The sequence below is a fragment of the Fukomys damarensis genome, unplaced genomic scaffold, assembly GCF_012274545.1.
Source record: "Fukomys damarensis isolate Sample0158 unplaced genomic scaffold, DMR_v1.0_HiC HiC_scaffold_13, whole genome shotgun sequence".
NCBI classification, from domain to species: Eukaryota; Metazoa; Chordata; class Mammalia; order Rodentia; family Bathyergidae; genus Fukomys; species Fukomys damarensis.
The window spans coordinates 19,346,836-19,364,488 of NW_022900925.1; the positions used below are offsets into that span (position 1 = coordinate 19,346,836).

Here is a 17,653-nt window from a genome sequence, read left to right on the forward strand (position 1 = left end):
TTATAAGGTATGATCAAAAATTTGGTAAATTCTACTGCCAGTTGCCATCAGGCTTGTGAAAACATAACTGGGTGTCTTCATTCACACCACTCAACTCCTGGTTCTTGCCAAAACTCAAAATGACCATGAAAACTAAATGTTTGAATTGATTCAGGACATTTAGGCAGCCGTGAGTGTGCAACTGACTCAGAAAAACAGTCACAAGCAGGACTTGCAGAACTGCTCTATAAATTGGCAAGAGCAATGGGATAAGTGTTTTGGAATTCAGGGGGGATTAATGGTAATGTGTCTTACTATAATAAATTATTTAAAATTTAAATATTCACCTTGTATTTTGATCTCACCATGATTGTCACTTTAATAAGATTCTTGAAAGAAATCTTAAGATCAAAGAGTATAATTGGTTCTGTTTAGTCTTAATAATTTGAATGCAAATATGGGAAAAGCATGACTGGAGTCAGTCAATTTGGTTTAATCTAGATCTGCTACTTTCTAACTTTTATGAGTTCAGGCAAGGTACTGAAGTTCTCTGAGCTCTAGTTTCCTCATTTGTGAAATGAAGGTAGCTATTCCTTCCATATGTGCCTACAAAGATTTAATTAATAGTATATGTGCTACTGTAGTGTATCATCTAGCAAATCATTTCTGTTTAGTAAGTAATATCTCCTCCATTTTCCTTTTCCTCCCTGCCAAGGTCTCTTTTTACCTCTTCTCCCATTTCTCCACTCTATTTTTCATTTTAGGGTAATTTCTTGTCTTAAGTACCTTGAGATTGTCAGGATTTTTACAGAAAGAAATTGGGCATCCCTAAGTTGAACATACAAAATCCAAAGTGCTCCAAAATCTGAATATTCTTGAGTATTGTGTCCAGGACTCATAACATTTCATGTATTGGAGCACATTGGACTTCAGAGTTTTGAATTAGAGATGTTTACCCAATAAAGTCTATGCAAATGTTCCAAAATTTAAAACAAGAAGAATCTGAAATACTTGTAGTCCGAAGCACTTTGATAAGGAATACTCTCAACCTGTTTAAATGCTCAACTTCAGAAACTCTTCCCTGGGATATAATATAACTCAGGTTGTATAGTGGGCCTTTTAGGATTCCAGATTTCCCTTTATTTAAAAGGAAAAATAAGTAAATAAATGAATTAGCAAGATATTTTTATCTGGATGTCTCTCATGAGGTTGAACTCCCAGAAATGGTTTATAAAATTTTATGTATGCCTAGCTTTTCTTATCTCATTATTTCTGTGGCATCTGTTCTCAGCTGAGGAAGCCTAATTCTTTATCATTGTTACACAGAATAAACACTCGTAACAAAATAGTATAACTTCGAATTTCTAGATTTTAATAAAAGATAAACTTAGAAACAATAACATTAATATTTTCATTTTAGGAAAATGAAACTACATTTTCCATTAATTTCTAATTCAGTGTGCTTTATTGAAGAATGTTAACAACCTTTGAACACTACAGTAATTAGCTTGAGTGTTCTGATGGTATAAAACAAATTGATAGCTGTACTTTTTATTGAAGCATGTCAGCCCTAAGAAAAAGGCCACTGGGCATACTAAATGTTAATGACTTTTTTCCCCTATGTGGTTGTTGCATAAATATATCAGCTGATGACACTTGAGAGGTAAGGAAAACATGAAATTTAATCAAACTATTTCTTTTGCTGCATGAAAAAAACAGAATTTTAAAATTGAGGCTGAGTTCTATAATCTCCTAAACTGTTTAACTATATTTTCAAACATTTATAAGAGAATTTTTGGTTCTAATGAAGTCTACTATAGTTTTTTGTTTCAGTAGGTATATATGATATAATGAGGTAAAATAGAATTTAAAAATGGAGGAATTAGATTGTAGTTAGTTTTGGTTTTGACCTCCAGTTTGTACAGTAACTTGTAGGACACCTACAGAGAAATTAAGTGGATGCTCATTTTAAAGAGTCTATTTCAATTTGATGATTGGCTAATTTATTTCTCATGATCTTCAATATATGTAACTGAATCTAGTAGAAAGAAAACCAAAATTTGAGCCTTATTCTGACTATTTTTCTATTGATCCACCTTAGGACTGTAAACCTCTCACGTTTTATGTCCTAGTGAAAAGTCTTCTAGTAAGGCCTGCACCCATCTGTGTTAGAAGCCTCACAGTGCTTTTCCAGTCATGTCAAAAATCTCTCTTTAAAAAATCCCTAAATAATCCAAGGGTATTTGGGGTTTACCATATATCTCTAATTTATCATAAACTTAAAAATATTTAATCATGCTTTGTAATAGAGCCTCACGTTATATGTTATGAAAAAAATGGAATTATAAGGAAAAATAAGTTTTACAACAACTTAATTTGTGTTTTCTCCTAGGTCAGCTGCCTATAATCTTCTGTGTGCCTTAACTTGTACCTTTAATTTAAAAATCGAGGGCCAGTTACTAGAGACATCAGGTTTATGTATCCCTGCCAACAACACCCTCTTTATTGTCTCTATTAGTAAGACACTGGCAGCCAATGAGCCACACCTCACATTAGAATTTTTGGAAGAGTGTATTTCTGGATTTAGCAAATCTAGTAAGTAATAATAATTTTCTTTAATACTAACAATGATTCTAAGAAAATTCAAACAAACTCCTTTTGTTTCAGAATTTACCAGTGAAATCTTTCACTTACTTTATTGTTACTTTTTAACTTTATAATTTTTCATCTGTGGTACCCTGTAACTAAAGGAACTCTGAAAGAAACTTATTATAGGACACTTTGAGAAACCCATCAAAATTCTGGCAATAGAAGCAAAATGGCAAGATTTTGCTACCTTACATGTGTCTGGGCCACTTTTAAAGTATTTTTTCACTGTTGAGTAAAATGAGCATCAGCATTTCTTTTCTCAGAAGAAAAATCCACATCAGAAAAGTATCCACATTATCTCCTTGATTTTAGGAAAAATGTGATTTTTATTGGACATGTGTGGTTCCTGGAGAATACAGTGGTACATGATACAGGGACCTGGTTTGGCTTTAATAAATCTCGTAAACTAAAGATCCACTCTCTATCTGTCCATCTTTCTACCCTGTAGAAGTATGAATGTTGATCTCCTGGCTCAGTTCTTAATATTTCTTCCATCCATCTTCCTATAACATATACACCTTTATTTTTCTGCATTCAGACACATTCCTTGATCTTTCTGCAGTTGATAATTGAGAGATTTAACAATTCATTGTGACTAGGTCACTTTATATTTTCTAAGTAGAAGATACAGGAATAAAACCCTAAGAAAATGTGGTCTAGGAATGGTAGCTCACACCTGTAATCTCAGCACTCTGGGAGAATTATAAGTTTGGTCATAAGGACCCTTTCTTAAAATTAAAAAAAAAAAAAGTTAAAGGATTGGGCATACAGTTTGAAAGCCCTGAGTTCAGTCCCTAGTACCACCAAAAAAAAATTTTTAAGTATGATAAAATATTTAAAGTATATAATTTTATTGATAAATATTAACATCAAAAAAGAGTTGAGTGAATGGCCAGGCATATTGTGTTCCTGCATGAACAGTTCTTCCCAAAGAGGAGAGTTTGAATACAGTCTCATCAAAAAATATCCATGGAATTGAGGATTGAGATTGGAGACAGAATTTAAATGATTTTTAAATTCTACTTGAAAGTACAAGAATAAAGAAAATATATTTTGTATAGCAAGACCTGTCTCAAAATTTAAAAAGTAGAAATAAAAAAATCAGCAGTCAGATCAGAAAAGATTGATAAGTAGCATACTGGGCTGGGGATATAGCTCAGTGGTGGAAGAGTGCTTGCCTAGCATCTGCAAAATCCTGGGTTTGATCCCCAGCACCACAGAGGAGGAGGAAAGGAGGAAGGTGAAGGTTGGGGTGGGTGGAGAAGAGAGAAATATTAAATCATTTCAGAAATTAGACCGGAAGATGATTTAAATTAGGTTTTCATTTATACTACAAGATACCAAGATAAGTGTTAGTTGTGTTTAAGATGTGCATATAAAAAACAGAACCATCAACAAAAGGAGAGGAAGACTGAATATTTAGTTGTTTTCTAGATGAATGATGACATGTGAAACAAAAATGATAGAAACAAACAGTTGAAGAACTTTGACTTTGAAAAACTTCAGAACATCTCCACAAAAAAGGTGAACCATAAATCTAAACCTAGAAGATAAACTTGGACCAAATATGGGAAAAGATTAATATCCTTAAAATAAAGAGCTCTTATAACTTAATAAGAAAAATGAATGAGAAGTAACACACAGTGGGGCGTGTTAAGTGCTAGTTTTCTGTGGCATTATAAGAGGGAATAATTTCACTAGAAAGCAATTTGGAAGTGATTTTGACATGGTTAAGGAAAATCACATCTTTTGGCCTCATAATTCTGCCTTTTAGAATTTGCCCTAGAGAATTAATGTAAAATGTTCACATAGATAATTTTTGTTGTTGTTTTGTTTGTTTTTGGTAACCAGGGATCGAACTCAGGCCCTTGCACTTGAGAGAAGAGGTGGCAGAACCACTTAGCCAAATCCCCAGCTCACAAAGATAATTTTTAATCTAGATTTTTTGAAAATATATCAGTATAGTGTCCAGTATTAAAGAATAAGTTGACATACTTTTGCATGTAAATACATCATGAATGTATCAGATCCAGAACATTTCCAAGATCCAGAAGCATCTTTATTACTTAGTATCATCCCATGACCAAAAGTAAACACTGTTATGACCTCTAATTGTCATAGATTTATTTTGCCTACTTTTGAAGAGTCCAGCAGTCAAATAGAGAACTGATTGAATTATTGGCTTTCCATATGGATGTTTTAATTAAACTATTAAAAATGGTTTTTAAGCCATTCGTGGTGGTGCACACCTGTAATCCCAGCACTCAGGAGGCTGAGGCAGGAGAATAGCTGTAAGTTTGAGACCAGCCTGGGCTACATAGTGAGTTCCAGGTTAGTCTCAACTATACAGTGAGACCCTGTCTCAAAACTCCCCCCTGCAAAAAAAAGGTTTTTTAGCTGGGTATGGTGATGCATGCCCATAATCCTAGCATGCTGATAGGCTGAGGAAAGGAGGATCACATGTTCAAGCCCAGCCTGGGAAATTTAATGATTTAGCAAAATAAATCAAGATCAAAACTAATAAAGCTGGGGATTTAGCTCAGTGACACTGTGCCTGCCTTGCAAGCACAAGGTCCTGAGTTCGATCCCTGGTACCAGAAAAAAACTTAACAAAAGGGCTGGGTTTCTGGCTCAGGTTCAATCCCAAGTCCAATGATAGGGGGTTGGGGAGGGCGAGGGATGCTTTCCTAGCGTGCATGAGGCCTTGGATAGAATTCTTAATATCACAAAAAAAGAGGAGAAAGAATAAAAGTGTTTGTTACAGAGTTTCAGACTGGGAAGATGAGGCCTTCTAGAGATGGATGAGTGGTGATGGTTGCACAGGCATGAATGTACTTAATGCCATTGAACTGTACACTTAAAATGATTTTAATGCCTAATTTTATGTTGTGTATCTTACAAGTCTAAAGTTTTTCTAAAAATAAGTTTAGGGGCAGGGATTTAGCTCAGTGGTGCCACTGCCTTGCCTTGCAAATGCAAGGTCCTGAGTTCAATCCCTGGTACCAAAAATAAAGTTTAAAAATATTTTTAGAGCTAGGCATGGTGGTACCATACCTGTAATCCCAGCACTTGAGGCAGAAGGATCACCATGAGTTTTGAGGCCAGCCTGGACTACATAGTGAGACCAAGTCTAATCTGCAATGTGTAGCAAGACCCTGCCTCAAAAAATTAAAATTAATGCCAGGTGTTATGGTGCATGCCTATAATCTCACCATAAATCTGAGCCCAATCTAGGCTACATAATGAGTTCAAGGCTAGCCTGAATTATCTCTCAAAAAACAAAAACAAAAAATTTTAAAAATATATATTTAGAAAGTAATCATAATGTAATGTCTAATGGAAAAATTCAGGATATAGTACACATGTATCTTAATTGTTTCTTTGGCAGGGAGGTTGTGACATGTGGGCACAACACATAAATGTACATTATCTCTGCCAAAATTTGAAAGACTGAAGAGAGAAATACGCCAATATATTATTATTAATTTCACTTTTGTGGTAATGCTTCCTTTTTACTAAACTCTAAAAATTGTCACATGTTTCTTTTACAAAGATATAAAATATGATAAATTTTTTTTTTGGTACCAGGGATTGAACTCGGGTCCTTGCGCTTGCAAGGCAGGCCACTGAACCGCTGAGCTAAATCCCCAGCCCTAAAAATATTTGTAATGAGAAGATATTAAATGAAAAAACTTGAAAAACTGACTTACTGTATTTTAAAATTACTTTTTTCAAGGCTTACTCTCTTTCTTTATCTCTTATCTTCAAACATATATTTGCCAAGTCTCTTTTCTTCGGGCTGATTCTAGGTAATGGTCTTTACCTTTTTTTTTTTTTTTTTTTGACCTCCTGCATCCCTTTATGTTAACATAATTATTGATGTAATTTTCATTGACCTTCTATGCTAATAGTGTATTTTTTTCCAGGTATTGAATTAAAACACCTTTGTTTGGAATACATGACCCCATGGCTGTCAAATCTAGTTCGTTTCTGTAAGCATAATGATGATGCCAAACGACAAAGAGTTACTGCTATTCTCGATAAGCTGATAACAATGACCATAAATGAGAAACAGATGTATCCGTCTATTCAAGCAAAAATATGGGGGAGCCTTGGGCAGGTATTGAGTTTGCTAAAATATTTATCTAGTATCTCCTTTGTACAGATGATTACCTGATGCCCATTTTGTGCTAGGTGCAAGGGATATACAGTAACTGTAAAAAACAGTTCTTTCTTTCAAAAGCAAGTAGGTACTCACCCACCTCTTCATTTGGTTTGGCTTGAACTTATAAAAGTCTAATGCACATCTCAGAACCAGAGAAAAGCTAATAATTTTAGCACTCTTTTTTTGTGGTTTAATTATATAGAGTTCAATTGTAGAAATCTAGTTTCACTTCTAATAATATTTTAATATGTATTCTAATTTCTACATATCAGGGATGTCGGTAAATAAATCTTTCTTTCTTTTCCTCCCTTCCCTCTTCTCTTTTCTCTCCTCTCCCCTCCTCTCTTTTCTTCTTTTTTGAGACAGGGTCTTGCTAAGTCACTGTGTTGCTCAGACAGGGCTCTAAATTTGTAATCTTCCTTCTTTAGCCTCCCAGAGTGCTGGAATTACAGTCATGGATTACCATATCCAGCTCAGTAAATATTCTGTATGGATGTTATTTGGGACATTTGCTTTCATTTGTAGTTCTTGCTTAAGAATATCATTGTTGCCGGGGATTTAGCTCAGTGGTTCCACCGCCTGCCTCAAAAGCACAAGGACCCGAGTTCAATCCCCGGCCAAAAAAAAAAGAATATCATTGTTAAAATATAGGATGTAATGTAACTTTTTAAATCTGACAAGAATTATATATATTATTTCTTCAAAGTAAGCACTTAAGGAAGCAATGCCCTTACTCAAACAATGCTGCAGATCTTCCACATGATTTTAAGTGACCTAAGAGCTAGTTTGATAGCCCTAGAAAATTTCTCAGTACTTAATTTCACTTTTTGTATTTCAAAACAATTAGATTGGTCACATCATTACTATCTTAGAAGAACACAGAAATGCTTTGTGAGTAAATGAAGTTACTAATATAATTTTTTAAACTTTAAATATTAATCTCTTACTCTGAAAGAATCAAGTGAATATCTTCATCCTTCCCTGGATAGTTTATGATAAATTATATTTACGAATATATCTCTAAATAAAACTTGGTATTTTGGAGGCCTCAGGTAAAACAGAATTCTCATGTTAATCGAGGTGTTCTTTTAATATTTTTAAATTAAAAATTAATTTGGTAGTGTGGTTGAAGACATGTTATTTTCCCACTTTCACTAGATAACAGATCTGCTTGATGTTGTACTAGACAGTTTCATCAAAACCAGTGCAACCGGTGGCTTGGGATCAATAAAAGCTGAGGTGATGGCAGATACTGCTGTAGCTCTAGCTTCTGGAAATGTGAAATTGGTTTCAAGCAAGGTAACTACTTTTTCTTTGCTTCTGGACAGTGGTATAATGTATCTGTTTTTATCATCAGGAAGATTTTTGTTTTGTAACTAGATATTTTATGATTAAACTGAATTTTTATGATACAACATTTAGTTCCTTAACATTCATTCATTCTTTCTTTCTTTTTTTTTTTTGGTACCGGGGATCAAACTCAGGTCGTTGCGCTTATGAGGCAGGTGGTGGAACCACTGAGCTAAATCCCTGGCCCTAGCTCCTTATCTTTTAAAATTCTGCTTCTTTACAGGTTATTGGGAGGATGTGCAAAATAATTGACAAGACATGCTTATCTCCAACTCCTACCTTAGAACAACATCTTATGTGGGATGATATTGCTATTTTAGCCCGCTACATGCTGATGCTGTCCTTCAACAATTCCCTTGATGTGGCAGCTCATCTCCCCTACCTCTTCCACGTTGTTACTTTCTTAGTAGCCACAGGCCCCTTGTCCCTTCGAGCTTCCACACATGGATTGGTCATTAATATCATCCACTCTCTGTGTACTTGTTCACAGCTTCACTTTAGTGGTAAGTTCCAGGAAAGTAATTTGTGTTTCATCAAGTTACTCTGTCCACTTTACTTCACCTGACTAGTATAAATTGCTTACTATTTATGATGGTGTCTTAACACCAAGCTGCTAATGTAGGCCTACAATAATGAGTTGAAATTTTATCAAAATGGAAAAGAATAAGCTTCCATAGCAAACTATGATAAAGATTTATGTAATTATTGCATAAGCTGAACAGTGTAAGTTGACAGTGTTGCATTCCTAGTACTAATCTGTAATTAAGTGGAGCTAAAGCAGTGAGCATTAATACATGTCTAGTGTACATGTAGTGATTTAGGGAGCATGGTTGTGTAATTTTTATATGATGTTCAAATTTTCTAAATCCAAAATAATATCCTCAAATGTTTTACTTGTTTCTTTTGTCTTTTACAGAAGAAACCAAACAAGTTTTGAGGCTCAGTCTAACAGAGTTCTCATTACCCAAATTTTACTTGCTGTTTGGCATTAGCAAAGTTAAGTCAGCAGCTGTCATAGCCTTCCGATCCAGTTACCGGGACAGGTCATTCTCTCCTGGCTCCTACGAGAGGGAGACTTTTGCATTGACATCCTTAGAAACGGTCACTGAAGCTTTGTTGGAGATCATGGAGGTATGTAGAGAAAAAATGATAATAAATTAAGTGAAAAATCATTTTGTAAAAATCCACTACTGCTGTACAGAAGAAATACCAATTCATTCTGCTGTTACACAGTTACTGCCTAAATAAAAACACTTTCATGGGATATGTTATTGGTCATCTTTAATGTCATCTATAGCCAGGCATCATGGCACATGCCTATACATCCTAGCACTCGAGGGGAGGGAGTTTGAGAGGAGGGGGAAGGGGAAAAAAGAGGGAGATGTATAATGTACAGGTGCACATCCCCTGTGATGAGTGTAACCATTATGTATGCCTAAAATGTACCAAAAAATGTTATGCTGTAAAATTTTTTTAAATAAAACATTGTTTTAAAAAAAAGGTATGACAGCAAAAAGAAAAAGAAAATCCTAGCACTCTAGGAGGCTGAGGCAGGAGGATTACAAGTTCAAGCCAAGTCTGAGCAATTTAGTGAGACCCTGTCTCAAAATTTTAAAAAGGGGCTGGGGTTGTAGCTCAGTGTGGAGGCTCTAGGTTCAATCTTCAGTACCACTAAAAGAAAGAAAAAAGTCATGTGTTTACCATAATGATATTATAATGAAAATTATTTAAATGTTTCTTTAAAAATGTATATACAAGCTGGGAGTGGTGGCACACGCCTATAATCCCCACACTCGGGAGGCTGAGGCAAGAGGATCCCTGTGAGTTTGAGACCAGTGTGGGCTACATAGTGAGTTCCAGGTCAGTCTCAACTACATAGTGAGACTGTGTCTCAAAAAACAAAACAAACAAAAAACGTATATACACATATATATTGAGCATTTTCTCTTCCTACCCTCAGGCATGTATGAGAGATATTCCAACATGCAAGTGGCTGGACCAATGGACAGAACTAGCCCAAAGGTGTGTCCCAAATTAAAAATAAGTTGTAAAAGTGTGCATATTACTAAAAAAAATAGGGGCTGGATGCATACCTAATTGGTAGAGCACTTGCCTAGCATGTGCAAGGCCCTGAGTTTGATCCCTGCAATTAAAAAAAAGGTGCATAATGACTATCTTAGTGTATTCTATAAACACACACAAGGTTCTCATAAGGTCTTTGGGTCTTTTAATTGCAGATTTGCATTCCAATACAATCCATCCCTGCAACCAAGAGCTCTTGTGGTCTTTGGCTGTATTAGCAAACGAGTGTCTCATGGGCAGATAAAGCAGATCATCCGTATTCTTAGCAAGGTGGTACTTTTCCCTCCCTTCGCCCAAATATTTGTGGTTCCCAAGTTATAAAGCATGTCTTCCACTTCTTAAAAGTCATTTAGATTTAACAAAATGTCTTATGTATTATTTATTAAACCTTTAAAAATGTTTTTTGAAATGTTATTTTTCATATTGTGACTTTTTTAAGAAATCCTCTGTAGATGTCTTTCAAGGAAAATTAAGTATTTTGCCTGTTTTGCTAAGCAGGTACCCTTATTATTTAATCAGTTTTCAAAGTAGTTAATTGCATAGTAAAACTATAGCCTTATATTCAGCTACATAATTTATAATTACTATAACATTGTATTCAGATACAATCTAAAAATTTTATTTAAATAGGAAACCAAATGTGTACTACACTAGTTACCAAGATCACCACTGTGTTAGAAATAATTCTGATGCTTATCAAATAAGTACAGTAAATGTTCCTTAACTGATTGTGAGATTCAATTTTAGAGTTAATGTTTTATTTCAGCAAAAGTAAAATGAAGAATTCTGTTTCCCTAAAAGGCACTTGAGAGTTGCTTAAAAGGACCTGATACTTACAACAGTCAAGTTCTGATAGAATCTACAGTAATAGCACTAACCAAATTGCAGCCACTTCTTAATAAGGTAAGTATTGTATAGAACTTGAGTTTTATTTCCTTTGGATATCAGGGTCACATGTTCTTATAAAGAGTTCAGAAAATGGATTGAGAAGCAATAATAAGAAAAAGCTGTAGTTAAAGTGGAATTTCTTGTCATAAAATTTAGTTGTTTGAAGGAATTACATTAGCAGAAGAATAAGTATAGAGTATGAATTCTTGGGTGCCAGTATTTTTTTTTTTTAATCTCACCAGTGCTAAAGAAGGGATGAGTTTATATTTTTAATTCTTCCTTCTATCAGTTGAGCCTTTGCTATATGCTTGGTATTGTCTTAGAGGCTAAAGATACACAAAACCAACAGAACTGCCTGCTGTCATGGTGCTTACATTTGGGGTAGGTGTGGAGGTTGAGGAGTGGATAGATGATAAACTAAGTAAAATACTTAGTATGTTAATGATCATTATTATGGAGAAATGTAACACTGAGAAAAATAAATCTGATCCTCAACAAAGGTATGCCAGTCTTAGAAGTGATTACAGAAAAATAAATACCTATTATGTCCCTGGTAAAGTTAAACATTCTACCAACATTTTTTTAATAAATTTTTTATACCATTCCCACCTACAAACATCTTAATCTTAAATAATATAAAATTATTCTTTTATCCTCATCATGCAAGTAAAAATGAGACTCAGAAAGACTAACTTTGCCAGAGTCCCATTCCTATTAAAACACAGAACCATAATTCTAATCCAGGGCTGTCTGACCCTACAGTCCTTATATTTTCTTACATACCACAGTGCTAAGTAGGGATTACCAGTAAAATACAGTTTTAGTTCAGAGCAGCAAGAGATCGGTATAATAGTAATAATGAAAAGAAGTTGAAAGGACAGTTTGAATGAAAGCGATTGACAGGATTTAGGGTAGAGAAAGGAAGCAAACCTTAAGCAGTGAAGGTACAGTAGGTAGACTATACAAGAAGGGCATGAGGGTGGGTTGGGCATTCTAATTATGAAGAAACTTGCCAAAAAAGTAGAGAGAGAGAAGTTTGTGAAGATTGGATACAACAAATGTAACATTAAATGCTTTTCAGAAAGGAGATTGGAAATTTTCTGGCAGATAAAAACATATGTTAAAAGCAGGTTTGGGATCATTCTACTACTGGAGTGCACAGTGCTTAGAATGGAAAGGAACTGGAGGCAGAATAAATCATCATTTAGAATAAAGAAGGTCGGCATGAGGTAGTGTCATTAGCAATAAGAAAGAAATGGGGCTGAGCATATAAATCAGTCGTAGAGTGCTTGCCTACCATGTGGAAGGCCCCACATTCAATCCCCAGTATTAGGGGGTGGGAGAATGGTGAGAGAGAGAGACAGACAGACAGACTAGAGAGATACAGAGACAGACAGAAAAAGAAAAGTAACAAATGCAAGAGATTACTCCGGAAAGATCAGTAAACCTTAGCACTTGGATTTGAAAATCCAAAACAGGAAAAAAAGGAAAGAAGTTGCTAAGGTTCTCAGCCCAGCTACCAGTTTCTTTCTTAAAAGGAAAATAGAACTTATTATGTATTTACCTTCACCAAAAGAGAAACCATGGATAATTGGGTGAGGTAGACTGCTTCATTTTATGCTGTAGTGTGCATTTGATAGTTCGTTTATTAAGCTGGAACACGTCTTCTTCACCAGGACTCCCCTCTGCACAAAGCCCTCTTTTGGGTGGCCGTGGCTGTGCTGCAGCTGGATGAGGTCAATTTGTATTCAGCAGGCACTGCTCTGCTGGAGCAAAACTTGCACACCTTAGATAGTCTCCGAATATTCAATGACAAGGTAAGCAAGCTTTCCTTTGGGATTCTTATTTAATTCATGTTTAATATTCCTTTTTCTTTCGTTGTGATTCTTTTAAAATCAGAAGAGGTTCATAGCTGAAATACGAATATAGTGGAATTTATTTTGAGTATAATTATTGACCATAAAAATAATTTAAACTTTAATACATATTTTCTTTATATAAAAAACAAAATAAGATGAAAAAAAAGTACTGGCCTGATGCTAGTAAGTAAAATGGGATAAATAATATGAGTAATAATAATAGCTACTCTATGTACTATCCTAATGAGATAACTGACATTATGAAATGGGAAGAAAAGGGCTAAAGGTATAGGGAAAGTGGGAAGGGTAGGAGAAAGGTAATAAGGGAAAAGAAAAAAATATGAGAAAATAAAAAAATGGAAATAAAGTGTTTGTAAATGGGGAAGGGAGGAGGGGGTGAAGGGAGGGCAGGAACAAGGGGAAAAAATGAAAACCAAGACCTGTCATGTAAAAGGTACAAGATCCCAATGATGAATGTAACTGTACTATACACCTAAAATGTACCAATAAACTCAATAAAAGAAAAAAAAAGCTACTATACTGACACCTATGCTAAGCACTGTGCATCCATTATTTTGAACTTTCATAACTTTAAAGTAGAGGTTTTCTTTAAATGAAGGAATAATCTAAAGTAAACCTATTCTTATTGGAAAAAAATCAGTATAATTAATAGCAAATAAAGATGTTGGAATATCTAAAGGAAACTTTTGGGTATTTAATTTCACTAGTTTTTTGGACCTCCATATTACCAAGTAGAAATAAGCAAAGAAATCATTTGTTCATGTTTGTACATCTGATTTGGGACTAGACCCATTTTCCCTTTTCTGAAGTTGTCTTGTAGTCAGAGTAGTATCTAGCTATTAGCTATTTATATGTTCAGAATATTGGTGGGCTGGGGGTTGGGCTCAGTGGCACCATGCCTGCCTTGCAAGAGCAAGGTCCTGAGTTCATCCCCAGTACCACCAAAAATAAATAAATAAAATAAAGGATATTATTTGTGAATGAAGTGCTTGTGTCTTAGAAATATATCTGCCTTGGCATTTTCATTACCAGAAAGAGTAGAAGTAATCAGGGCTCCAGGGCTCCAGGGTACTAGGAATCCAAGTTAATAAAAGCTGGTTAAAAGGCACAAGGATGATTTCTGGGTGTGGTAGGGCACACCTGTAGTCTCAACTAGTTGGGAGAATGAGGCAGTAAATTCATTTGAGGCTACCAGTTTAAGGAAAGCCTGGGCAACATACCAAGACCCCATCTTTAAAAAAATAAATCAGAATATAAATTGACATCAGAAACTGTATTGTAAATCAAAGGTGTTTCAGTCTTCCACTATCTTATTATTTACCTGCCTGACCACCTTGAACCAAATAATTTGTATACCTTAAATGTTCTGCTGTGGTTTTCTGTAGTTTGAAAAGAATTTCTGTCCATTTCAAAGAAGTACTTATCTTGTTGTAGCTGTTGATCACAAACAAAAATCAATAAATGTTTTTTGTTTGTTTCTTAAACCAAGGTTGATCCCAGGACATTTCCCCAAGCCCTTTTATACTTTTTATTTTGAGACAGAGTCTTGCTAAATTGCCCAGGGTGGCCTTGAATTTGTGATTCTCCTCCTTTAGCCTCCCAGAGTGCTGGAATTATAGCTGACCATAAGTAATCTTTTTTAAAGAAAGCTTCTAGGTTAGTGACATAGCTCAGTAGTAGAGCACTTCACTAGCATTTGTGAGACCCTGGGTTCAAGCCCGAGTACAACAAAAGTAAATAAAAATGAATGAATGAATGAGCTTCTGGGTGAACTTCATCAACTGTCTCATGATTGTTTTTCATAGAGTCCAGAAGAAGTATTTATGGCTATCCGAAATCCTCTGGAATGGCACTGTAAGCAAATGGATCATTTTGTTGGACTCAATTTCAACTCTAACTTTAACTTTGCACTGGTTGGACACCTCTTAAAAGGTAAAGAAACCCAGTGTGAATAATCTGCAATAAAACATAAGATCCTAATAAGATTACTGCCATTTAAAAATGAGAAGAAAGGAGCTAAAGGTGTAGGGAAGGTGGGATGGGTAGGGGAAGGGTAATAAGGGAAAAGAAAAAAATGTGAGATAATGAAAAGATGAAAATAAAGTGTTTGTAGATGGGGAGGGGAGGAGGGGGTGAAGGGAGGGCAGGGGTAAGGGGAAAAAATGAGAATCAAGACTTGTCATGTAGAGGTACAAGATCCCAACAATGAATGTAACTGTACTGTATCCCTAAAATGTACCAATAAACTCAATTAAAGCTGGAAAAAAAAAAAAAGTAAAGAAACCCTATATCAGAATGTTCATGTGAAACACTATCATGAAGCCAAAAGTGATTAAAATAATTGGTTACTTGAAATAATTCAGCCCCCGGGCTGGGGATTTAGCTCAGTGGTTAACCGCCACCTGCCTCATAAGCGCCAAGGGCCAGAGTTTGATCCCCAGTACCAAAAAAAAAGGAAGAATTTGACCCATATATTTTATTTTAAATGCAAACAATATCTACCTTATTGAATTGTGATTTCTTCAATACTTGCTTTTTTTTTTTTTTTTTTATACCGGCTATTGAACTCAGGCCCTTGCACTTATGAGGCAGATATCAGAACCACTGAGCCAAATCTCCGGCCCCTTTAGTACATTTTTTTAATGAACTTTATTTCAATATCAAATATCGGATTTCCTTCAAAAAGCAAGAGTTGATTCTCAATAAGTTGGAGCACTAGGGCTGAGAATGTATGACCACAAAAACAAACTACAGAGCCTTCGAATAGCTATGTTATTAGTTAGTGCTTATGTATTTTGTCTATTACCATAGTAAGGCAGACTATAAATCAGTACTGTGTTTGGAAGTGTTATTGTACAAATTTAATCCTAGATTTTCTCTGCATGTCTCTAATGTATGGATTAATACCATTATTAGGCCTTGCCTTTCTGGTCCCCAGCACCACTCCTCCACATTTTGTTTGATTGTAGCCAGTGATCTCCAGCTGTTCTTCAGCACTCATTCATTTTCTTCCTGGTTTTACTCATCATTGCTGACTTCACAGCTTGATAGCCATGGTTTATTAACATGAGGCAGGTAGGGCCAGAGACTGCATGCAACTGGGACAGCATATACTTGGTGGGTCAGAGGCAACATAGTGTCAAGCTACAATTTTGTATCCATTTAAATAATTCTTAGGTTGAGAGGTCCTAAACATTCCCCCTTTTGTTTATATATATTCATTCACTGTGAATTTGATTTGACATTCCTGTGAAATTTGTACAGAAAATATTGACAGTCTTAAACTCTAGAGTAAATAAGCATTGCCCAGCAGATACTATACTCACTTCAGGATACCTAGACCAAGGGTTGTAGCCCTTGTTAATAATGTGCTAATAAAGTGTTTGCTTATTCCATATTTCTAAAAGAGTATTAGTTACTTTTAGTGTTCAAATTCCTATTTTAAAATGGAATAATATTAATGATTAAAAACTGTTGAATATCTTTTTTTTTTCTTTTTTTTTTTTGAGACAAAGTCTTGCCATGCAGTTCAGGCTGGCCTTGAACTTGTGGCAATCCTCCTGCCTCAGCCTTCCAAGTGGTGGGATTATGGGCATGTGTCACCAAGCCCGGTTTGAAGATCACTTTCTAATCCAGCCCTTCTTTTGCATGTGTAGAACATGTGTTTCTTATGTCATTAGATTTTTTTCTTTTAATTTAAAAAAGAATGATTCAGTAATAGAACTCTTACTTTCAAAGAAATCTTGAGGGAAAACAATACGTTGTTTTGTTTTGTTTTTTAACAACACTGTACTGCTTTAAAGAATCAGAGATCTGAAATATCATTATCTTAATTTTCCTCTTCCTGAGGTCCCTTCTTAACATGATTGTGTTCTACACATTTTAGTAACTAATGCTGTATGTAATTAACTAGTCATATCTGTGTTTTACTCTTACAAATGACTGTTTTTGGAAGATAGAAATAATCACTTATATTTCTTTCCTTACAGACTTGTTCTTCACAGAATAAAAGTTCAAATATTTCTTCATAAAATAAATTAACTTTTATTTGTTTCTGTTTTTTGTAGGTTACAGGCATCCTTCACCAGCCATTGTGGCAAGAACAGTCCGAATTTTGCATACACTACTAACTCTGGTTAATAAACATAGAAACTGTGATAAATTTGAGGTGAATACACAGAGTGTGGCTTACCTAGCAGGTAAAAAAAAAGCAAAATTAATCTTACCACATCTGTACCTTAATGATCCCCAGAAAGAAACAAATACCTATCTATATACAGCCTTCAGCTAGTTAATTGGCAGCAGAAACAGTTCTTAATCTGATCCTTTGGTGATGTTTACAGTTTTTTAAGTTTTACCAAAACACTTTTCCTCAGGAAAGAGTTGCATTAAAATCTAACATGTATTCTCTGTCATCTTTTGTTTAGGACAGTACAGTGGCTGCCTACTGTCTGTCATAAAATCTGAACATCTCAGCCTAGCATCCTGCACCCTTAAAATAACCCTCTCCTATTCTGTCTCCTTTGTCTAAATTTCATAGGCCTTAGTTTTGATTATCCTCCAATGGATGGCCTGTTTTAAGCTAATCTACTTGCCATCTCCTACAAGTGGCTTTCTTTATGCCATTTTACCTGGAATGTCTACCCCATTCCCACCATTC

General features: G+C 35.1%; 1 protein-coding gene across 1 annotated transcript in view; it reads left to right on the top strand.

The window, feature by feature from the left end:
* Nf1 (neurofibromin 1) overlaps positions 1 to 17,653 on the top strand; it is a 264,437-nt gene that overhangs the window by 217,792 nt on the left and 28,992 nt on the right. The window contains exons 42-52 of the mRNA XM_033762739.1: positions 2,372 to 2,574; positions 6,555 to 6,748; positions 7,952 to 8,092; positions 8,367 to 8,646; positions 9,060 to 9,274; positions 10,104 to 10,165; positions 10,381 to 10,495; positions 11,027 to 11,128; positions 12,790 to 12,930; positions 14,799 to 14,925; positions 17,061 to 17,192. Of these exons, the coding sequence (XP_033618630.1) occupies positions 2,372 to 2,574; positions 6,555 to 6,748; positions 7,952 to 8,092; positions 8,367 to 8,646; positions 9,060 to 9,274; positions 10,104 to 10,165; positions 10,381 to 10,495; positions 11,027 to 11,128; positions 12,790 to 12,930; positions 14,799 to 14,925; positions 17,061 to 17,192 (1,712 nt within the window). The remainder of the gene's footprint in view (positions 1 to 2,371; positions 2,575 to 6,554; positions 6,749 to 7,951; positions 8,093 to 8,366; positions 8,647 to 9,059; positions 9,275 to 10,103; positions 10,166 to 10,380; positions 10,496 to 11,026; positions 11,129 to 12,789; positions 12,931 to 14,798; positions 14,926 to 17,060; positions 17,193 to 17,653) is intronic.